Source organism: Elaeis guineensis, chromosome 16, assembly GCF_000442705.2.
Source record: "Elaeis guineensis isolate ETL-2024a chromosome 16, EG11, whole genome shotgun sequence".
NCBI classification, from domain to species: Eukaryota; Viridiplantae; Streptophyta; class Magnoliopsida; order Arecales; family Arecaceae; genus Elaeis; species Elaeis guineensis.
The window spans coordinates 43,160,432-43,184,799 of record NC_026008.2 but is presented as its reverse complement, the minus strand read 5'-3'; the positions used below and the strand labels follow the sequence as shown (position 1 = coordinate 43,184,799).

General features: G+C 36.6%; 2 protein-coding genes across 2 annotated transcripts; both read right to left on the bottom strand.

Annotated features, from left to right (window-relative positions):
* Window positions 1–5,899: 5,899 nt before the first annotated feature.
* LOC105059043 (UDP-N-acetylmuramoyl-L-alanyl-D-glutamate--2,6-diaminopimelate ligase MurE homolog, chloroplastic) lies at window positions 5,900–11,616 on the bottom strand. Its single transcript, XM_010942184.4, has 6 exons — window positions 10,096–11,616; window positions 8,932–9,048; window positions 8,590–8,765; window positions 7,772–7,917; window positions 7,327–7,407; window positions 5,900–6,137 (listed from the first exon to the last, which is right to left on the bottom strand). The coding sequence occupies exons 1-5, from the start codon at window positions 11,600–11,602 to the stop codon at window positions 7,377–7,379; spliced, it is 1,977 nt and encodes a 658-aa protein (XP_010940486.1). The 5' UTR covers window positions 11,603–11,616; the 3' UTR covers window positions 5,900–6,137; window positions 7,327–7,376.
* A 4,444-nt stretch (window positions 11,617–16,060) lies between these two features.
* On the bottom strand, window positions 16,061–23,689 carry LOC105059042 (dihydroxy-acid dehydratase, chloroplastic). The gene is made up of 14 exons (XM_010942183.4): window positions 23,050–23,689; window positions 22,309–22,380; window positions 21,325–21,372; window positions 20,757–20,911; window positions 20,388–20,582; window positions 20,196–20,307; window positions 20,006–20,075; window positions 19,875–19,933; window positions 19,673–19,796; window positions 19,491–19,561; window positions 18,740–18,841; window positions 17,743–17,823; window positions 16,528–16,686; window positions 16,061–16,420 (listed from the first exon to the last, which is right to left on the bottom strand). Exons 1-14 carry the CDS (start codon window positions 23,611–23,613, stop codon window positions 16,370–16,372), a joined length of 1,863 nt encoding a protein of 620 aa, XP_010940485.1. The 5' UTR covers window positions 23,614–23,689; the 3' UTR covers window positions 16,061–16,369.
* Window positions 23,690–24,368: the final 679 nt, after the last annotated feature.

Genomic DNA, 24,368 nt, shown 5'->3' with positions numbered 1-24,368 from the left:
ATAATCTCCTCCCTGTCTCCGCTTTTCGAGGGTTAGAATGGTAAATCCTGTCACTATTCAGCTCTACCTTCGGAAGATAGAGTTTGGTCAAGTCACCGGCCGTACATAGAAATGACGCATGGTGATTATTCATTATTTTTTTGGCCTCGGCGAAAACGGATTGTTTGATAGTGATGCGACGAACTCCTCAAAAGATAGTGATCCGGTGAGATCACCGCCGTATTTGGATGAATCCTGATAACTTCTAAGATCACTTCTGTGATAAATGAATCTGTTCTTCAGATCAGGTGCACAGGATAGGCTGACATTTGGACAAAAAAAAAAAAGCCCAGAAAAATTAGTAAACTGATAAATCCAATATATTATTATAATTTGTATTTATATTATAAAATTATTCAATATATTGTTCCAATTTATTTTTTTTTTATCAAAGTAAAGTATTAATATGTTGTAAGTGTAAATAAAAATAGTAAATAATAATTAAAATATTTATAAAATAAATTAATAATTAATTTATTATAAATATATTAATAATTTATTATAATATATTTTATATGATTAATAAATATACTTTATGAAATATATCAAGGATAGCTTTGATATAATATAGTTAGTGACTTTGGATTTTCATACAATCAAATAAATTACTTATAAATATTTAAAATATTTAATTATTAAAATATAGTATACCAAATATGATGATCTTAGAGTATTGAGATCAATTATTTATAGATAAAAAATATCAATAATTTAAAATTATTTTGATGATCCCATTTAGATCATCAAATGCCATCTTAATCCATTGTATATTCATTATCTTCTCCATCTTTTCATTGCTCCAACGGACGTGTGCCACATGGGAAGAAGGTTTTGGCTATATAGATTTCTTCTATGCACCATTTTCAATTTTTTATATTTTTTATATGAAATAGTATTTAGATAATAGCTTGATAACTAACTGATTCTTAATTAAAATCGGACCCAATACCACATCTTTTTTGATCTATTATTGCGTATATGAATTACGAAACCCAACCCATTGATATCTTGAGAAGCATCATTTTTTAGAAAATAACTATTTGCATTAGGAAGATATGACTTAAGTTTGGCCCTCTTTTTTATACGTAAATATTAGAGAAAAATTTATCAACTTTTTCTATTAATCTATTTATTTATGTTCTCATATTTTTCAAGTTGAATAAATTATTTTTATAAATAGTATTTATTCATAAAATATACAGTAAATTTTATCCATCTAAAGATGACTAAATCATTTTTTCATCAGTTAATAAAATAGATATTTAATTTTATTTTTAAAATATTTCATCTTAATTTTTAATATCCCTATCATTCACTGTCCAATAGTTCAGTCCTTTATTTTTTTCAAACTTAAAAAATATAAAAAATATTATAAAAAATATAAATAAAATTTAATAACTTATATAGAAAAATAATAATATAAAAAATATAAATAACAAGTTTCGAAATCACTTTCTTATATGTAAAAAAATATAAATAAATTATTTTTTATCTAAAAATATAAATAAATTATTTTTTATCTAAAAATATAAATAAATTATTTTTTTATCTAAAAATATATATAAATTATTTTTTTATCTAAAAATATATATAAATTATTTTTTTATCTAAAAATATATATATTTTTAAATAAATCTTTTAAAAGAACGGAACTATATTACCATCTCCCCTGTGTACACAACGTCGGCTGGATGACCAGCACATTAACATGCATTCCGCGTGCCGCCGCCCACCACCCCCCCCCCCAACGCATGTTTTGGCGAGGCGGACCATAAAACTGTTCCCTTCTGCAGCCCCAAGTTCCTTTCTCGCCACGGTCACATTAAGTCACTTCAAAAGATTGTCCTATTCACCATGATTGACCATTGGTCTCTCTCAGATGAACTCCGGGCTGCATTTGATTCACTTCCGGAATCAAAAACGGTATTAGATTTAAAATAGACTGAAATAAAAATTAAAATAATTATATCCTTCGACACATTTGATTCATAATTAAAATTAAAATCAAAATTTAAATTTTGGATAAGATTTGAATACTAAATGAAAATAATAATTGAAATTTAAAGAATTAAATTTTTTTTTTTTAAAATCAGAATAAAAATAAATTTTTTTTTGAACAAACAATTAGAATGAAAAATATTTATTTTCATTATTTTACGGTTCAATTCTCTCCAACCAAATATATCCTTAGTTCCACGTGAAAGCTATCCATACACCATTCATGGCACACTTCAAGCGTTTGTAACTATTCTAAACATTACATGGAACTTCACAGTGAAGAAGATTTTGATAAATTTGAACCATAAAAATAGTTTGCTGAATGATCAAAGGCATTATTAGATCTTTTGGATCCCCTACACAATGAGAAATTATATTCTACATGGCATATACCATATGGTATACATAGCGTAGGGTATAATTTCTTCTCACACCAGACAATACAATGACAGCATTTTGATGTGTAAAATTGGATGATATTGGTCTGTCATTTTCCTCCCGTCAAGAGAGAGAGAAAAAGAGGGGAAAAGAAACAAAAAAATTTTGAACCAGCATACTGATAATCTCTAAAACAATCTGATCCCATATCCTGAAAACGAGACAATTGGACTCGCAATTTAGCTGAGACGATTCAAACAGAGCTCAAGGCAACGTTGCAGGGCCCACCTAGGCATCTTAAGGACAATGCTGTCACTTTAACTAAAGACTAGACAAATGACAAATGGAAAATTTCTTGGATAACTTAAGACTGACCATGGTCCAGTTGCTATCAGAAGAACAAGAAAATAAATATATATATTTCAGCATGGAGTATTGGTATCTTACATTTTCAGTGGACATGGTAGCCCGAAAAAAAAGAAAAAAAGACTTTGCTTTTTTTTGGTGACGTTCGAATCTTGACATTTATCAACTAAAGCTCTGCATGGCCAATTAATAATTATATGTTAGCATATCCAATGTCCGAGTAGATCCTATATAGTATGATCTTTCAAAATAATTATATTAGTATTTTTTTACACTTAAATAAATAAGGTAGGAGAATATTCAAAGAAATCTAGACAAAGAACCGTTTACTAATGACTTGGTTGCAGATTCTTTTTCCATTTTTTTACCTATTTCTTCATAAGACTAGATTGCATCAGTTGAATTAACGCTAAACAAGCCATTCCTCGTGTGGAAGCACTTATATTTTGCTAGACTAATGGCTGTTGCCGAATTTTGAAATATATGGTGAGATAAGCAAATAGGCTAAGTTCAAGATAAGTTGTCCTGGATTGGTTATAGTCCTCTCATTCTTGTGCTGCGTTGCTACTACAAGCTTTGTATGGTTAGGTGATTTCAAGCACTCTATCTGATGACCATTGTTCAGAAAAATAATTAATAAGTGAGCTCCAACAAAGAAGTTGGTGAGAAGAGCAAGAAGGTACAGATTTTTTTTTTCCCCCTTATTTTTCTTCTTGGTTTCTGTCAAGCGAGAACTTACTTGAAGGAAGATGACCTTTCCTACTCATGCATAAATGTTCTGTCCCATGGATATTGAGAGTAGACAAAAAGAACTACCATAATTTATGAGATGAGTACTCTCGTTACCGCATGCAACACGAAGCACCAACAAGAAAGTAATGGATTGAATGCAATCCTTGCAGAAACCATCAATCATGGGCCCTTCTTTCCGTGATTCAGTTCATGATTCTCCCTGCTAAACCCTCCTTTACATGCATTGCTCTTAAGGTGTACAGTGGGCTTAGTATCAGGGAAATTAAATGGACACATCAATATTACCAGATCATTTAATGCACAATTTTCCGATGGAGTGAACAGCATGACTGGGTCTTCATACATCACCCCTCTGTCGGTAGAAAATTCAGAATATTCCTCTCTTTCCAAGCAGTGCGCAGCACCGATGGATACCCATCTTCACGACAGAACGCTAAAAAAAAAAAAAAGAAAAAAAAAAGGTGTACACACTGTACAGTGGCTGTCCTTGATTCTGCTCGGTGCTTTTTCCCAATTTAATTATCAGGAAAACATTTGTTCTAAAAGATAGGAAAGAGTTCCTCTGATGATCATATTAGAAGCTTTTCTATAGGTATCAGTAAAATTTATGATTCAGAGGAAATAGAAGGCTTCCATTTCACCTTTTCTTATGTGTAATTGATGTTATCAACTTGCAGTCATAGTAATTTGGTCCAGTGACCATCAAAACAATGAGCTCAAAAAGGTGGTGATCTTAAAAAAAAAAAAGGAACATCAAAAAGGGCCAAACCAATGATATTCTCTAAACCTTTGTGTACTTGTTCCAAAAGTCTTTAGATCATTGTCGAAAGCATGAGGTGGTTCACTAAATTAAGTTGCAAATTTTGTTATGGCAGCAATCTTCGCTTTTGTTATGTCAAAATCATGATATAGCACCATGTTCTTTCTTTTAGCTATTTATCTGGGTCCCTCTAGCATTAGTTCTACGACGAAAAAATTTTAAAAAAAGACTTGGGAGTTCTTAAGGGATCCAATTAAACAGTCCATCTCTCCCTAAATAGGCATCCTTTTGACGTGGCAAACATGTTACAAAAGTAGTTGCAGACTTAAGAAAAAAGCCAAAAGGATGGTCAGTTCAATCTAGAGAAGTATATCATACATTCTTTTATGTCGGCCGAGACCGGTGGTCAAAGCCAACCTGGATGTTTGAAGCGTGTGAGACTATCATCTAATTTTCTTTCCTTTTTTTTTTGTTTTTTGTGGAATGAGTCTTGGTCTTCTATAATTTTTTTTTTTTTAATTGACTTGTGACTTTTTTTTACCTAATATTCTTTACAAAGCTGTTGCTCATTTTTCCGAATGGTCACTTGGAATTAACGCACGAATCCACTTCTTCTACAGTTTGGCACTGTCTTCTTTCTGATGCCTAATGCGGGACACATGCCTTCATAAAAATCACAAAAAACATTGGCCAACGGTCACAAACATTTTTACGAGAAGAAAGCCATCAAGGGATGCAATGGGTCATCACAAGTATGGTTTTTGCGGCGTCATGTAGATATAAAGGTGCTTGGTAGATCAGAAGTTCACATGGTTTAGACTTTAAATTCCATTCAGCTGATTTCAGAAGACTTTTGAGGCCTGAGGACACTTCTTTCAGCATCAATTGGTACAGCGTGCCACTGATTTGGAGGTATTATAAGAAGAATATGTACCCATAACACGTGAGAACTGAGACTCTTGTCAAGCTAGCTTACCTAAGATGACCAATTACACTTGGTCTTCAAGGCTGGATTTCCACATAATTTCCAGCCAGGAAAAAACTCCCAAGTATCTGTGTAAAGTATATCTTAAGTTCACAAGTTCAAGAAGGTTGAATCCACATCAATTCTAGAAGGTCGATTTAGAATACCAGTTCAAGTCGATATCGACTTATGACACAAGTTATATATTTACTTAACTTGATTATTGTAGGATTACTAGTTCAAGTTTAAATCGATTTACCCTATTATACATATATCTATATCACAGCATATTGTGGATGGTCGCTATATGTGGACGATACATTCCAGTTACCAGGTATGCTTATTAGGTTCGTCCTAAAAGTATAGGCCTAAGGTAGAAGATGGAAAGAGTCGGACATGTTAACAGATATACTTATATATGCACCAGCAGGAGTTTGAATGGTATTTGATCCCAAGGGTCAAAGGTTACTTGTGTTAGTATAGCTTGGAATGCCGGCTTCCTTCATATGCTCATCTTTAACCAGCTTCCAGCATTAGATTCTATGCATTAGCAAATTTGGAAGCAGGAAGCATAAGAAAAAATAATCAGGAGTACTTTGAAGCAATGCAACAGAATTTTAAAGACTGCTGAATTCGCTTTCATGGATCATATCCTCTTTTTGATTGACAGTTTCCAACCAAATGCTACATAAAGATTTGGAGTGACAAATTAGTTATGAGACAAAAATCGATACAGGATTGAGTTGCTGTCGTTATTGTAATCTGTAGATAAATATAGCAGTTACAGAACAGAGATTAGTTTACAGTAAGAATTGACATTCGCAGCGGACCAAGAAGAGCACCAAGCCAATCTAATTAGTGTTGATCTGCACAAGCTCACTGCAAATATAGAATAACAATCAAACCAACATCCAGAGATAGATCAGATAACTGAATTTAGAATTAGAACCAAACCAACAGCAAAGGATAAAAGACTGCAGTAGACTACGTTTTGGTTAAAAGATCGTGCATTTTGATAACTTGCAGACTACTTCGCAAGCATTGAAGAAAGAGAGATGAAAATATGCCAAAAGAGCTGAACTTTTTAGTCTAAAACTACCATTAAACGACTAAAGTTTGCCAAAATATGTCCTGTTTTTATTTCATATAAGCTTCAAAGCAGAAATGCCTAAGGTGTCAAGATTAAAGTTGTTCTTGACCGATAAATATTTTGAATGTACGGTAAATTTGGCATAAGTCTTTGTCAAGGTTAAAATGAGGAAATAGGCAATAATCTTAGCCATTGCAAGGAACCCTGAAAACTCCCATCATTGATCACCTCTTCTTTTTTTGCATGCCAGACCAGAGAAAGTAGCAGATGCAGATCAGACTTACAGGATGATCTACAAGAACCATAGATGAGGTAATGGATCAGAGATGGCAGCCAGGCCAACAACATCAAACTCTTGGTCCTTGGGATCCTCCGAAGCATACAAATGAATCCTGACAACATGTTGGACTTTTTTGAAGACAATTAGGTAGCCTTAGCGGGGGACCAGTCAGGATGAGACTGAGTCTGTGTCATTGTCAGTGGTAGGGGATTTGGTTACTGCAATGATTCACAACCACCAATTTGGTCAGAGTTAGAATGGTGGTAGAGCAAGCCTGAATGCAGAACAGGCCAAGGTAACCTGTTAAAATAAGTAACTGATGGATCCAAATCTACGAATTAGGTCAATGTTTGTCAAAACATTTGACCCAAAAAAAAAATTAGTAGTCATCAACAAATTATGAATTTCTTTATAACTTGATTCATCCCACACAATCCTCCCCCTCCCTTCCCAACCCTCCCAACCCCAAATCACCTGCTGAGAAAATTAAGATGCAAGGTAAGCGCAAACCTGGTAGTACTCTTGCATGGGAGCATAGTATGAACTTTATACCAAATACCAACTCTTTTGTTCCTCATAACATAATTTTTTATGTTGTTTCTATCTTGATGGATGGTGATATTTGTTCTATATTGCAGCATGAACAGTGAGATACATGGCTTCCAAGTGTCATTCTGAATCTGTTAGTTTATACTGACCTTCGATCTCTTTTGAAGAAAATACCAATGCCGAATGCCTCAGTAACACATTACAGGTTTGATGATGAAAGAGAGGAGGACCTGACAATATCAGCCAAAACAGTAAACAGGTAAATCACAAAGTCATTTGCATTGGCAAGTACAAATGTTGTCAGTTAAGAGAATCATAATGAATCAGTGATGATATGCATTGAAATGGTTAAAATCAGATGAATTTTATCCTTTTTTATTTTTTTCATTTAAACCTACAAAGTGTTGCAACTTCTTCCAGTATCATGGTTGTCTTGACAAACTATCACGATAGTTGAACTGGGATCTTTAAAAAAGAATGTGAGGACACCATCTCCCATTGTAGAGTTTGCAAACAAATTGATAAATCTAGTGTTGGCAGAATTGAAGAGATACTAAATAGATGCCCAACATGACTACATAATCTTCTCCCTACCCCCATGGGAGTTCGCTAATGTCTATCCCTGCTCGACGCAGCTCATGTACATAACGCAATGCTTCTCTGCACTCTTCCCTATCATCAAAAAATTTCTTCTTATCGCCTTCAATTTGATACGTTTCATGGCCTTTACCTGCAACAACCTACACCAAACAAGATTACAAGATTTTTAGCCCAGCAACTATAAGAAATGACAGAGGTTATTTACGGTGATTTCCTATGATACTTGGAAAGGAAAATGCTTCAGGGCGCCCATCATGTGCACAGAAAAAATCATCAGGTCCACACCTACTGATTTGGAAACTCCATAATCAACAAAGTCCAGTATTTCACAAGAACTCCTGCGACTTGCACCAATCCTGTCTTGCCACATGGCAAGAGAATTGTTTGGATGTGCATAACAGTAGTTATGTAACATTACTCCTTGGAAAATATGGACGCTCTTAACTTCATATAGTATCTTTCAAAAAAAGAATGACAAATAATGATGAAGTAAAAATAATACCACAAGATGGTAAATGGAATGACAATCTAAGAGGCCAAAATATATTTGAACTTAATGCATAGCAAAGCATTTCAACTATCCTAGTTCTCAAATGTCTTTCACAAAGTTGAAAAACTGAAACACTTTCCATGTCATGGTCAACCTAACAACACTAAAAAACAAGCATGTGGTCGGCTTAAATCTAACTAAGAGCACAATTGTGAGTAAGTGGCTGCAAATAACTTAGCCATATATAGGGACTTCCAGAATGAGGTATGCTAGAGTAAAATATATGAAGAAAATTATGTAAAAAATGGACAGAATAAGTTACAATAATATCTCCTTCCTCTCCCATGGCAGCGGCGGCTTGCAGGGCTACTCTTCTGATGTCATGGACGAAAAGCCTGCGACCATTTGGAAGCATTGGGTAGCTATAAATTCCACCATGTCGTAAATAATCTTGCATGGTCCATCCAACTCCCATCAACATGTCATCCAAGATATCCACTAATTAAATGCAAGGAGAGTACCTTTACAAAGTTAGTTATTGCATTCAACCCAGTAGCCTATTCAAAATTCAACTCAAAAAGTTTCAAATAATTCATTAAGTTCAAAGAATTAGCAAATAGTAAGAAAACTCAAGAAGATGAATGCTGAAGCCTAGGGTACATACATGGATCTTCGTTCCTTGGATTATCAGATGTCAAAATAACCACATCGCTTTTGTCGCATGCAATTTTTGTCATCAAAGGTCTCTTCCCCTTATCTCTTTCTCCACCACATCCGAAGACTGAATATAAAACATTAGCAAGTAAACAAGTCTCTGTCAAGTTAGTGTTATTGGTTTCATTAAAAAAGTTAGCCATGAAAGTTTAACCTAAATTAATGATTCATGCTACTATAACAAAAATTTCAGTCCTTTCACTACCAAAATAATGTACTTCAAGATTTCTTTATTTCTTTGTCTTTTTCTTGGTTTTTGACCTAGTCTCTAACAGCCCATGGACATAGGCAGGTGCGAAATGTGCCAATAATTTCAGGCCTAGAGGATAACTTAGACACCAAAACAGAAATGCCAAAAAGATGCATAGAGGAGCCAGAAGAGGTGATGAATTCCCACAAAGAGGAGTTGTATGCAGTCAAGTAAGGACAAATTATCTCAAACTTTTCTCTCAAGACTTCTAGCTGTAGCAATGAGTAGGGCTAATCTTCAAACGCATGGACATAGCTGATATAGTCAAAATAGTATAAAAAAAGATGAAAGTTGAGATAAGTTCGAATTAATATGCTTTGCAGGGCAACAAATAGATCATAGTTCAGCTAGCTTAGGGGTTCTAAAAGTCTCTCTCTCTCTCTCTCTCTCTCTCTCTCTCTCTCACTCTCTCTCTCTCTTTCTCAAGGGACTAGGAGTTTCAAAAGTCTAACATTGTGTCTTCTGCTTTTGTTTAAAATTTTAAGGTATCGTCACCTAGTCCGTGCATCATTAAGTCACTATATACAACTAATCGTTAAGGTTCTCATCTTCTGTTTCAGGGTGAGGTTCGAATATTGAATGCATCTTATAGCTCTGCAAAACTTGGGAGATACATTTCACTAATTATTATGTGTTTCTTCGGCATATAAAATAAGTTAAGTTTCTTCTATGTCTACCCAGTACCCATAACTCTCCCCCTTAACCAAAAAGACATGGTTGTTTGAACATAATAAGAAGGTTTAATAAATCTAAAAAGGTCATCAATTAGACTCACTGCAAATTCCATTCATTACCAAAGCTGAAAGATAAAAGATAAATTTGAAAAAGGTGAGTAAAAACTAAGCTGAGAAGTAGCACACATACCAGTGATAATTCTCCTTGGACCAAGCTCTCTCATGGCATCCAGAAGTCGAGACAAAGCATCCGGGGTGTGAGCATAGTCCACCACCACAGCAAATGACTGCCCCTCATCAACTAGCTCACACCTACCTGGAACACCCTTGACCCCTTCAATGCCCTTCACTATGTCCTCCAATGGTGCACCCACCGCAATCCCTACAGCAACAGCTGCAAGAATGTTATAGACATTGTACCTCCCCACCATCCCAGAAGTAATCTCCAGTATCCCCTGCGGCGTGCCGATCATGACCCGTGTCCCGAACAACGAAAGCTCCAACGTCAAAGGCTTCACATCAGCATCCTTCTTCTCCATTCCAAAGGTCACAACAGGGACATCTGCATTCCCTTGAGCTATAAAGTAAGAAGCACTTGGATCATCTATGTTCACAACTTTCCGATGCCTCCCGGGATCGACCATCCTCGCAAACAGCTTCCCCTTGCTCTCCCTATACTTCTCCTCAGTCCCATGGAAGTCAAGGTGGTCTCTTGTCAAGTTTGTAAAGACTGCGACATCGAATTCTATTTCATCGCACCTTCCCATCTCCAGCCCATGAGAGGAGGCCTCCATAACAAGCGCATTAGTCCCATTGCCCACCATCTCTGCCATCAGTCTCTGCACTGTTACAGCACCAGGGGTTGTGTTGGGAGCTTCCAATTTGTTGTCACCATGGAAGTACCCCAGGGTGCCCAGCATCCCAGTCGTCGACCCAGCTGCCTCGAAGATGGACTTGACCAAACTGGCCGTCGTCGTCTTGCCATTTGTTCCCGTAATCCCAACTACAGAGAGGCTCCTCGAAGGATGCCCGTAGAAGGATGCAGCAAGAACAGGGAGCAAAGAATTGGTGTCTTCCACTATGACAAGAGCCTTGCAATGATCCAAGATCTCATCTTTATTGATTTCTTTGTCCGCCAACACCGCCGCAGCTCCTCGGTCACAGGCTTCGGAAAGATACAAGTGGCCGTCGGTCTTCGACCCGGCACAGCAGACAAAGAGGTCCCCGGCAGTGATCTCTCTGGAATCCTGCTGGATTCCGGTGATCGATACATCCAAATTGCCGTAAACGGACACGGGCAGGACTCCACTCTTGTCCAGGAGCTCGGCGAGGGTCATTTGGTGTTCGTACTCTGTTTTATAGGCACAGGACATGTCAGAGCAGACATCTGATCGTGAATTCTTGGTTTCTGCTTCTTCGTGGAGCAATGTGGTTGGAGTCTCTTCATGGTTCCGGTCGTCGGAGGTCAGGGCGAGGCCGTGGGGCCGGAAAGGCTGGAACTTGGGGTGTTTTTTGGGAGAAGCGGGGTGGAAGTTGGAGTCTCGTGTGGTGGCAGAGGGAGTGGGAAGGCTTCGGCGAATGGAGAGGAGGGAATGGGAGGGTTTGGAGAAGGGAAGTGGGAGGAGAGGAGAAGAGCAGAAGAGAAGAGGTGGGGACGGAGAGCACTGAGGGAAGGAGAAGGGAGCAACAAACGCCATTGATCCAGAGGTTGGATGACAGTTGTTGTCGTGCCTTGGCTTCCTCTGCGTGCTCAATTTATAGATGGAGGACGGAACTGGGTTGGACGACACGCGTCCAAGTTTCTTTTATTTGAGTGGGCCCGCAGAGGTAAGAGGTTACCAAAAAATAAAGGCACCCAAGTACCAGGGCAGAGCTTAAACATCACATAATGGTCACTCTAAGAAGGCAGACTCAATTTCTGCATGCTCGAATGAAAAAGTAAAGATCCACCTTTTGGTTTGACTTTTGAAGATTTGTTGAGTAATAACTTTAAGTTTATCCCTTTAATTCTCTAATAATTTATTTTTAATTTGTGATCCATTTGGATGCCCATATACAAAGAGACATGAATGTTGTTATTAGAGAACGATACCTTTAATCCCACGTCGTTTATGAGTTAAAGAGGACTCTGACTTATATGGGATAAAATATTTTTTTTGTATCTTTAAAAAAATAAAATCATGAGATCCAAAACGACATCACATGCTAGAGATTATAGATCCAAGGCCGCATCTTAACATAGTAGAGACAAAAGTAGACAATATCTCATTAAGACAGACGTAGAGTCCGATTTATCAGATCTATCCGAATCCTTAACCATAATATTAGTGCCTTCCGTAGAAACTGTAAGGCCTCGTGACTTGGATGGAATAGATCGTTTCTTTATGCTCATCCGCATAAAGTATTGTCCACTCCAACTAGTCCATAGCATGGGATCTTATGATTTTATTCTTCAAACGATGTCTCATAGGAAAAAAAAAAGTCCTAATTTCATATAAGTCAAAGTCTCTCTTGACTCACAATAAATATGAGATTAAAAGTACCATCCTCTTATAACAAATATGTAATAAAATAAAATAAAATTATGTACGAGGGATTGGATGTTAAACAATACGCAATCAATAGTTAAATATAAGATGACAGCATAATGAACACAATAACTTGAGGGTTTATGTTATCTAACAAAAATGACCATTATAAAGAGATCATCTTGAAGGTCCTTGTGGAGACATCCCATAAAATTGGAAGGTTACATGGCATCATCTTCTCTTCCACCGCCAAAAAAGTCCTGGCATTCTTCCTTTCTCATGATAGAAATTTCTTTTCCTCATTTAGAATAAAATAGCAAGAAAATGTAGCCAGTGTTGAAGGGCGACTTCACACGTGTGGGCCAAGTGAGTGGTACTAGGAACCGTGCTGTGAGAGTACATGCTCGCTCGCCGAACACAAACTGATAAATGTTACGGCTTGATCCCGTTTAGAGAACCTTGGCAACTGGGATTCAAGTTGTCAGAGGTTACGGATGCCTAAGCTTACCACCTTACTCTTCCCTCACTATCCTAACGGATTGGGATGACACATTATAATTGAGCTGTGCTTGGCCAAGCTATGGCTGTTTGTTTCCTGTGCATCAGCACATGACTCCTTTCTCTTTAGTTGGGAGAAAGTTAATAATGAGACATAATGGAGAAATTATTTATCATAATAGAGGAAATAATTCTAAAATAAAAGAAAAGGGAAATATATAATTTTTGTAGGTGATAGATCACTATGATGAAATTATGATCCAGTTTGCACCATTCTTGGACTCCGTCGAAACTGCTAGCATAATTACATCGTTGTATCTATCCAAATCTCCGAAATGTATCTCTAGGGATCGTGTCTCTTGCTATGTGATTATTTTATCTGTGCATATAGTATGGTATCTTTACTTGATAATAATTGGTAATTTAGCATCTCAACTTTCCTATGCAAGACATGTCTCCGACTCGTTTGCAAGGAAAAATTTCCTATCCTCACTTGTCAGTGCTCCAAAATATGATGAGTTAGTCTAGCAATCTCTTCCTGGAACCTTCTTCTTGCTTTAGTCCAGCAATCTCTTCCTCGAACCTTCTCCTTGCTTTATGGGCTGAACCACCCTCTGTCCTATTGAAAATTAGCTGATCACATGTAGAGAAAATAATTGCAAACAAGGAGAAAACAAATGTGAAATAATTGTGACACATAATTGCATGCATAACATCTAGGTATAGCCCAACATGCACAGTGTACACCATGGTTAGACAAGGGGTTACTGCCCCTGCAGTTGCTTTGATATGGTTCATTGTGGTAACAGTTCATTGTAGTCTTAGATGAGCCAATCATGACCAATCTTATAGCTCATGGGTCTTTAGTAAGTGGATTCGCTGCATCAAGAACTAAAATATATAGTAAAAATAAAATAAAATAAAAATCGTATGGAAGAGTTAGCTAGGTATGCAGATTTTTCTCAAGAAGAAAGAAAAGATTGTGCAGATGAGCAAGGTTTGGAGTTAAATCCGATTGTAAAGGTTGTTAGCAATGAATCTATTTACCACCCTGTTGAGATCATTTCAAACTTAAAAAGATGAATGTATTGGGCTGCAAGAGAATCATAGCCTCGATTCTACAATTCCATTGACACCAACTACTTGACCTTGAGGCAGCATAGATCAACCATCCTCTGGATCAAACATACCAGAAATTAATTGATGGTATATTTCTGCATTTATATTTAATGTGAGATCCAAAAATGATATAGTTTTCATCCATAATTTTAAGGATTCATAAATACAATTTACATCATTGATTGAGGTACCTCTATCGGAGTGTTATGGTCAAAGGCTCATGACTCAAGTGAGTCTATATCTGCTCCTGCAAACGTACAGTATGGTCCGCTTCGGCCTCTAGCACTATGATACGGGGCCTCACCATTTTACTCTTTAAAACACATCTTACATAGGAAAGAAGATCTTATTCCAAATGAGCTAAAATCCCTCTTGATTTACAACCAACGTGGAATTTGTTGTGGTAGAGATGGGAGGGCATCATTAGCCCCATATTGGTTGTAAATCAAAAAGGACTCTGATTGATTTAAGAAAGATTATTCTTCCCATGTGAGATATCTTTTGAAGGACAAAATCGTAAAACTCTTGAGCCAAAATAGACAATACCTCACGTGCCGAGGCATGAGCTCTTGATCATAATAGAGAGTACTTGTGATCCAATGGGAGTGCTGAGAAGCCACTGTGACCTTCAGTTTTTTAAATTTAAATTTTTGTGAAGAAGTTGACATAAATTTCTATAAAGGAGCCATTGTGACCCCCACTGTTTTAATTTGGATAACTTTGAACCTTCAAACCAAATTTTTTTCCTACAAATTGGTCTATGTAACCCAAGACCTTACCGCATTACTACTGATTGGCTGTGTTGGGGTAAGTGCTATAAGGCACAGATTGTGTCCAGGGAAATATATAACAAAATACTGCAAGAGGCCTTGGTCACTGATATTGCAGCAGGTGTACCTTGAGTAAAGAAATCGTCGTTCATACTCTCTTCTCTTGCCTGACTTCTAAAAATATTTGGGAGTGATCTGAACATTCTCAGATACCTTACTATCCTGCTTCTTATAACGCTGACAAGGTGACATGCAAAGAAGGTGTCATCTAGCTTTGTTGCTATGGATGATATGGACATCAGAACATTGTCCAGGCATTAGACAGCAGCCTGCAAAGATCATTTGGATGGCAACCATGCTTTGTGAACAATATATACTTTGTGAAATTTATATATTTGGGGGTGCAATGTGACTACTCCATGTATTATATGCTTGGTCAGATTTATTTATGGGAAAATTTTTGTCAGCACAGTCAAAAGCATACCCTTTTTCTTGTCAAAAAAAGGTGCTCCTACAATCTATATTAATGAGTTGAAAAGTAAAATCGATTATGTTGTTACTTCAGTTTTGTTTCAAGTGAAATCGGGAAAATAATAATAATAATAATAAATCCTACGATTAAGATTTGTATTAATACCATGCTGAGGCTAAATATTGGTTCTCTCTCTTTTGGTGCTATCAAGATCAAGTCTAAATAGTTGTACTACCAATGAAACTAACAGAAAAAAGTTGAGCTACATCCATTCAATCAATAAGCATGAAGCTCTCAAGGTATTCGTGATCTTTTTTTGTGTAAAGTATTGGTGATAGTTTGAGCTGTACATAGCATTTAGGAAATGCAAGGCTTCTTCTAGAAAGCCAATTACCAGTTTGATTTAAGTAGAGTAATCAATATGATGTTACACACCAACAATTGTAAAATTGCAAACCGTATTTCTACTTCTTAATAAATTTTATCTCTTAAGATTCAGTAAAGATGGTTGGTTAAGTTTCAATCATATGTATTTATTGAGAAAGGCGACTTCAAAAGACAAGCTTTTGATTATTTTCATCTCCTCTCTTAAATGCGCATTTACACATAAAGAGAACTTGTTCACAACTCTTAATGTCAGTTTAATTCCAAAGAGTTTGTGAACTGTGAGGGAGCAGAACCCCGGAAGTTTTCAAGGGCAGGAGTATAGCTTTGAAAAAAGTCCCATCACCTGTGAATTACTCGGAGCCAGAAAATATTTCAGCCATGGAGAGCACAAAGGTATTTTAAGAATAAAAAGTTCTCACACAACACATTGGCACGGTTTTCAAAATTCTAAAAGATGATTTAAAATACACATCCAAAAAACTTAAAATACTGAAAGTTCTTTTACAGTCAAAAGCAGATGGACTAAGACTAAGCTTCCAACATCCACCTATACAGAAAAATTGGTGCCAACATTCAGTTTGCTCGAGGATAAACAGAAAAGTCAAAAGGACCTACATCTCGAAGAATCGCAAGCATGTGCACCGATGGTAAACACCAATATATCATCACAAATTGACGATTTGGTCTTTCTTATTCATCTGTTACACATCCTCTTGAAGCAGGTTGCACATTCTTGATGTACTGCAAGGAATAGAAAAAATTCTTCTTCAGAAAGAAAGGAAAAAGAAAAGAAAAGAAAAAAGAGAGAGAGATTTATTACTTAGTACCAGAAATTCAATTCAGCATACCTTGTACAGCACTCCTCGTGTGGATTTGTAAGCTGGTGGACTCCATTTTTTCCTCCTCTCAGCCAACTGTTCTTCGGTCAATTCGACATCCATTCTTCTCTTTAGAACATCAATGGTGATTATATCTCCATTTTGAATTAGGCCAATTGGGCCTCCTTCCTGGAATAGTAGTTTTAATATTAAAACATATATGACAGACATTGTGTTGCCAAAGAGACTAGAGGGTCTTTCTTCATGCCAGGAGGAAAGGTGGGTATGCCTTTAAACTGAAACTAATCCTTCATATAGATAATGAATTTTTTTTCCCTCAACTAAGGACCCACTTTGCTCCAAAAGAAATACCATTGCTACTCGAACAATCCATGTCTAGAGGAAATCAATCAGGCATCCTGTTTCGGGAAGTCTAAACTTTGACACCATCTCCTTCACAGATCCATGTTCTAACAGAAAGGAAGAAATAAAAGAACTCCTTAAGAAGCACGGTGATTATCATTGGAGAGTGCACGACTCAAATTACATGATTATTAAGCTCTTTTTTCTGTACCAGATGATGTTATACATTCTTGCAGACTTATGTCCCTTCTGTATGGCTTGTGGATTTATTACAAAATCAATGGGCCAAGATCATAAGCTAAAAGATAAAAAATAATGATGAAAAAAACTGACATCTTGCAGATAATGTCAAAGAATGGCTGTCTTTACAGCAATCTTTGGGTCACCTCTCCAAACTTTGGGACACCATTGTGATGATCAGAAACTCCCCTAACATGGATGCCCTGTAGGTCCAATTCTCCCATTGCTGAGGAGACGCCAGCATGAAAATCTAAGGAGCTATCTTCCATTATTAAGTTCCGTTGTTCATTAAAGGAGATCTGGAACTGCTCCTTTACTACGTAGGGCCTCTTTCAACTGACAACTTTCTCTCATTCTCTGCTGATTCTAGATAGTTTAGCTCCCTAGCTGTAATTTGCTTCCCTTGTGCTGATACTTTTCCTACCAATATAAAATTTCACAAATTTTTTGAAGTTGAAACGGATTGACCAGTCTAAAAAACGAAATCATTAGTGTTCTAAAGCTCTTCCTATATTGGTACACCCAATACCCCATCACATACGTTCTACTTGTTTCTATCATTGTCAACAAGCATCGACTCAAAGGAAAGAAAAATAGAGATATGAGAAGGGTAGAAAACAAATCAAGAAAGCTTTTAAGTACCTGTGCTTCAGGGCATATATGGCCAACAACATATCCATGTGACCCTCCAGAAAACCTACCATCTGTAAGCAACGCACATTCCTGCAAAATTTGACAAACTAATTAATAAAAACAGGGGAAAACAGAATTAAAAGTTTCCAGCTAAACCAAAGCATGTAAACAGAACAAGGAGTTTTAGTTATGTGATTTAGAGAACGACTTGCAATCAGTTCCTAGAGTATTTGTTTACAAAATTAAAAGGAAAAATAAAAAAAGAATAACACCATAAAAATACATGACTCTGTTTGCCTTTTTTTTTTTCCTTGGTGGTAAAAAATATGAGCAGTGATTAAGAGACAATCAATCCCAGCTTTAAAGAAACGTACATCTGCTAGCAATGGCCAATATCAGATGGAGAATCTGTAAACCCAACTACAACACATTGTATGCTAAAGAGCAACTAATTTCACATTACTATTGCTACATTATCGATGTGTTAAGTAAACTAGCATACAGGCCAGAAAATATCATCCATTAACTTACCATTCGGAACTGGCTCTAGCATGTGGCCCGAGTTATTCTAAGCAAACCAAAAAGATTTTCAAGTTATAACAGTCTAGTAGCTCCAAATCGTCATTCTTCCTTCCAGATCTTAGGCTGCATTTGGTTCGAGACTAAGGAAAATCGGAATAAGAAAGGTTATGCCTATTGGAACAGTACAAGTTATTCCCATTCTTGTGTAGCTACAATTTTTGGATAGCTTTTGGATGATTTTTTTTTTTTTTTTTGCCAAATGGGAAAAAAGGGCAGGGGGTTTTAGGCATAAATGATGGCTTTATCCTAGGAAAAACTTATGACAACTTTTCCTTGGAATGGTTATGCCTTGCATAAGCAAAGTTTGACCAGCATGACTATTCCTTATGCCCCTTTTTTTCTAAAGGCTGTTTGGCAGGCATAAGGCTTATCTCAACACTTACAACTCAACCACAAATTGTCACCTAAGTTAACAAGAAGATACCTTCCCAAGACCAGCACCCATTATTGTGCTTGTTGGTGTTAGCATTTCAGGCATGCCTGGTCCACCCTTTGGTCCCTCTCCTCTGATAACAACGACCTTGCCCTGCAAGCACAGTATAAAAGGTCATTGTGCATTGATCCCTCCTGTCAGATTTTTAACAATGTTTATAAGATACAACCAATGAACAATTTTTTTTCCTGGAGTGCTAACACACAATGTTAGCATACAGCTTTGCAAATTAGGGGAAAGGAAAAAAGAAATAGAAAAAAAAAAAAAAGAAAGAGCTTCCCAGAAATGTCAAAAAGAAATTACCATGTGCAAAAGTAAAATATTAGTATGTTAGCAATATGTACAGTTACTTCATCAAAAGCCATTTACAAATATACATGCAACGAGAAAAAATTGTCCTTGTCTGTGTAATAGAGGCAGCATTCTAATGGCAAAGGAAACAACATATGTCATTCAACTGAACATAGGACACACAATGAAAGATGAACATTCCAATGAAAAGGGACTTATTTCTAGAATCTACGGTATTATTTATTAACCGAAAAGCAATGGGAGAGTTCAATTGTCATGATTATCAAACACATGAGTAACACAACAATCGTTTTAGCAAACTGAATACTCTTCCCTCTCTAATGCCAGCGTCTTTCAAATGGCAGGAGTGGAAAATGAAAATATAGGAAGAATGCAACCATTGAAGAAGAGAACATGAGTAAATAATAAAGATTGTATCAGAGTACATTACCTTAAAGCTCATAGGATTTTCTGAAATTGCTGCGATCATCGACTCCTCACCATCAAAAACAAGTGCGGGACCTGACAAGCAAACTCTATGAAAGTACTGTGGCATTGTATAACTTTTGCTAAGTCGAAAAAATATCAACTTTAAAATATAACGAGGAAAACAATCAGTATTAAATGCAATACCAGAGAAAAATAACCCTTCTTTGCCAGTTATTTTTGCTACAGAACCCTCTGGAGCAAGATTCCCATAAAGTATCTGAATGTGTCCTGTTGATTTGATCGGGTTCTCAAGTGGTCGTATTATTTGCTGGAACAGATCATGATAAGCATTTTTGTTAATGGACAAAAGATAAAAACTTAATTTATAAAAAATCTACCACCTTACCTGTCCTTCAGTTAAAGAAGGAAAATGTTTGGCATTTTCTGCAAGAGTTTTCCCTGTGACTGTAGCAAAAATATATATGTCATTAGAAAAGCAAGAAAAACTTAATCAACTAGATAGGTTACCTCACATACCAGTCATACAATCTCCATCCAAAAGCTCTTTCTCCAAAAGATAGCGAATCACTGCAGGTGTTCCTCCAATCTGTAACCATGATTGTCAAATGGTTATCAGAATGGCACGCTTCTAAATAATGGCAAATGACAAAGCACCATAATTATAACCATCCGTATCAAAGTTTGAACAAGGACATATAAGGCATACCTTGTGCAAGTCTTCCATGACAAACTTACCACTAGGCTTGAGATCCGCAAGGAAAGGGATCTTGTCACTAACCTTCTGAAAATCATCAAGAGTTAATCGCAAACCTACAGACCTGAAAGGAGAAAAATCATTAATTATTTAAAAAAATGACAACCAGCTCTATTCCACATGGAAAGTAACCAGTGCACCCACCTAGCTATAGCAATCAAATGCAGCACAGCATTAGTAGACCCACCTAGTGCCATAACAATGACCATGGCATTGCGTAATGATTTCTCAGTAATAATGTCTTGAGGCTTCAAATCCATTTTTAACAATTCCAAAAGATACTTCCCAGCTAAGCGGCACTCATCTAACTTTAGCGGGTCTTCAGCTGGGGTTGAAGAGCTGCCTCAAACGCATGAAACAAATTTAAAAAAAAATTCTGGTAGATGGAAAAAACCTAAAAGCACTTAAAGCAGAAGTGCCCCAACTTGGCAAATTCAGAACACTGTATAAAATATTAAATCCTACCTCCTATGCATTTAAGGCATGCCTGGATGTTGAACTTATGATTCATACCTGTAAGGCAGCGACATGCCCATTGTTTCAATAGCAGATGCCATGGTGTTTGCAGTATACATGCCACCACAAGCCCCTGCTCCAGGACAAGAATTGCGCACCACGTTCATTCTTTGATCATCACTGATTGACCCACTTACATATTCTCCGTAACACTACAGAGCATATCAACAGAATGATGAAAGGTTATAATACATGCTTCAATTTAAAGGTTCATATATGACAATACGGAACAAGTTATTAGCATTAAGTCCCTTAAAGCAGGAGTACATGTTTTCAACTAAATTAATCTTTCTATGAAAGACAAAAAGTAAATTAAGTAAAGAGCTAAAATATGTTAAAAAAAGATTTAAAACAATATAAGAAGCTGAACCCTCCAATAACAATTTTCCAAAATAACAAATTGACCCTTAAAGCAGAAGTACATGTTTTCAACTAAATTATCTTTCTATGAAAGACAAAAAGTAAATTGAGGAAAGAGCTAAAATATGTTAAAAAAGATTTAAAACAATATAAGAAGCTGAGCCCTCCAATAACAATTTTCCAAAATAACAAATTGAATATGTACCTGAAACGCAGATATTATATCATACGAATGGCCCTGGAAGTGACCAGGCTGCACAAAATGGAAAACAATTATTAAATTTCAGAAAAGAAACCAATTATACATGAAGGAAGAACTGATACAGCAACAGATCGACTGAGATTTCCATGCACCAGGACTTAAAAGGAATCTAAACATCTAATTGAAGTATATTAGCAATAATATATGACATTTTATTATAAAATACAAAGTAACTCCCAGGCACTGGGTTATAAAACACTTTAGTTTTGTCATATATAAGAGATTTTTTACTTACCATGACTAATTGAAAAGGGGAAAGAATTAATTTTCTTCTTAAAATATGTTAATTTTTGTGTATCTGGAGCCATCATCTACTGTTTAAACCATTTCCACGCACCAAACAGCAATTTATTGTGCTTGTGAAATGAATTCCTAATTATTGCATTGAATACTCAACTATGAAAGACACAGTTCACTGCCACCAGGCATGATGCTTGTTCAGGCCACCTCTTTTAAACAATTGGTGTTTCCACAAATGCAAGTTAAATGATATTGAAAAGATCAAAGGTAAATGTTTTCCAAAGAGTAGAGGGCCTGCGCTTTGCTGAGGAATATCTACAAGACAAAAATCAAGCTCAAGTAATTTGAAAAGGCTAAATACCTTTACATCTTCGAGATGGAAAGTCATGGAACTATGGACTACAGAACTGGAACAAAAATGATTTGCTAATATGACGGTGATATAGAACAAAGATAGTTGACAACTACAAGCATATATAAGCTAGGGTTCGCTTCTATTAGAAAGCAACTCTATTTTAATCCACTTAAAGTAACACAGAATAAAAGAAAATCAAGAGGATAGTTCATATATTAGATAAGAAAAGCAAGAGTTTTCCATTCGGATCAAAAATAGAAGAAGTTGAGTCAATCCAAAATCAAAAGGGGGTTCATGGCCCAGGGTGAAGATGTCAGATAGATTTTCTTTACCTTAATGGTGCCACCATAAACCATTATACTTGGTCGGTTAAGTCGTCCCATTGCCATAATTGTACCTGGCATCTGTAAAGAAACAGGGTCACGGATTAAGAAAAAGTAGCTAATTAAAAACTTGCAGTTTTTTTCATCAGCGATGCAAGCTAAAACATTCAAAGACCAAAAGAGAAGAACTTGAACGGCTCTGTGTTTCTTCAAGATTCAAATTACTTGTTATTATCAAACAAATAAAAAGTAAAAGAGACATCCTTCAAAACCACAGAGCAAAGTAAAATTCCCAAGAAAATAAAATGAATCTAGCCATCTCTGCATCAATTCTTTTAGGGTCATTAATCCAACGAAAACAGAAATATCTTTCAATCACATTGCAGACTGTTGAAACTGCCAAGAAAGAAGGGGTGGGGGGATGAATTTAAACAGCTCCAACGCATCCTCCTTTCTGTTCCTTCATGATCATTGATCCAAGGGGATTTATCATTCCATCCACATAACAGATAAAACTAATCAAGCATTGAATTTGCATTTCAAAAGCCGCATATACATCGATTTTCAATTCTTCAATGATCACTGATCAAGCAAAAGAAATAAAAGGAGAAATCTTTCCATCCACATTACAAAATAAAACGCCCAAGAAGAAGTTTCAAGTACGCGAGGATAGGTCATCACAGAAAAACAAGAAATGAATAGAAGCAGATCAAGGAGAGCTAGTGAGACAGAGAAAGAGGGAAAGCTCACATTTTTATCACACCCAGGGATAGAGATGTTAGCATCGTACCACTGGGCGGCCATGACGGTCTCGATACTATCGGCGATGAGATCCCTCGACTGCAGGCTATAGCACATGCCTCGCGTGCCCATGGAAATAGCATCACTAACCCCAATGGTATTAAAGCGAAACCCCACCATTCCGGCCTCGCGGACGCCCTCCCGGACAGCCTCGGCGAGCCGGAGCAGGTGCATGTTGCACGTATTACCCTCGTACCACACAGACGAGATCCCCACCTGGGGCTTCTTCATATCGTCGTCGGAGAGGCCGACGCCGTATAGGACGGCCTGCGATCCACCCTGGGACTTGGGTTCCGTGACTCGGGAGCTGTACTTGTTGAGCTTGTAAGGGGTGGGAGGGACCGCAGGCGGTGGAGGCGGAGGGCTCTCGACGACCTGGCCATGCTCGGCCGAGGAGGAGGCGCGGAGGGGGAAAATGGGAGGCCGGAGGGGTAGATGACGGCGGGAGCTCGGGGTTTTGATGGGAGAAGGGGGGAAGTTGAGGAAGGGTGAGGAGATAGCAAAGGATTGCATGGTGGCGGGGGCGGCGGACCTCCAGCGACGACGGCGGCGGCGTGGCGGAGAGGAGGTAAAAAGATGAGGGTTTTAAGGGGTTTGGGGAACCGGAGTGGGACCAAGGGTGTGCTTGGAGGGGTGAAATGGACCGTCGGATGTGAGAGGTGTCGTACAGATCTCAACGTGAGCTTCTGACAACAGATAACAACGGGCGGATCTCCGCGTTGTGTCGTTTGTTGTTTTGTTTTTACCGCCGGCAGCCGTGGAGATTATGGCAACATATGAAGGAGCTTTTTCCTAAATAATATAAAAAAAAATTATTTACATAAGTAATACAAAATATAATTTATTATCAAAATAATATAAAATAAAAAAATATTATTTTGAATGATATTTTCTCTCTCCCACGTCATCCAATTTTTTTCTACATTGGTATCGTCTCGAAAAAAAAAAAACTATTTAAAAATATCATTTTGAATAGCATTTTTAAAAACGCCATTCACAACGGCGTTTTTTTTTTTTCCCTCAAAAAAAAAATCAAAAAATAATAGAAAAAAATAAATTTTTAAATTTAAAATTAATAAAAAAATTAAAATTTTAATTTTGAATAAAATTTAAAATATAAAAATTTGAATATATAATTCAAATAAAAAAGATAATTTTAGATGATTTTTTTTAAATTAATTTTATTTAAAAAATATCTAAAAAATTTTTAAAATTTAAAAAATTAAAAATATCATAGAAAAAGAAAAAAAAGAGAAAGAAATGTGAAA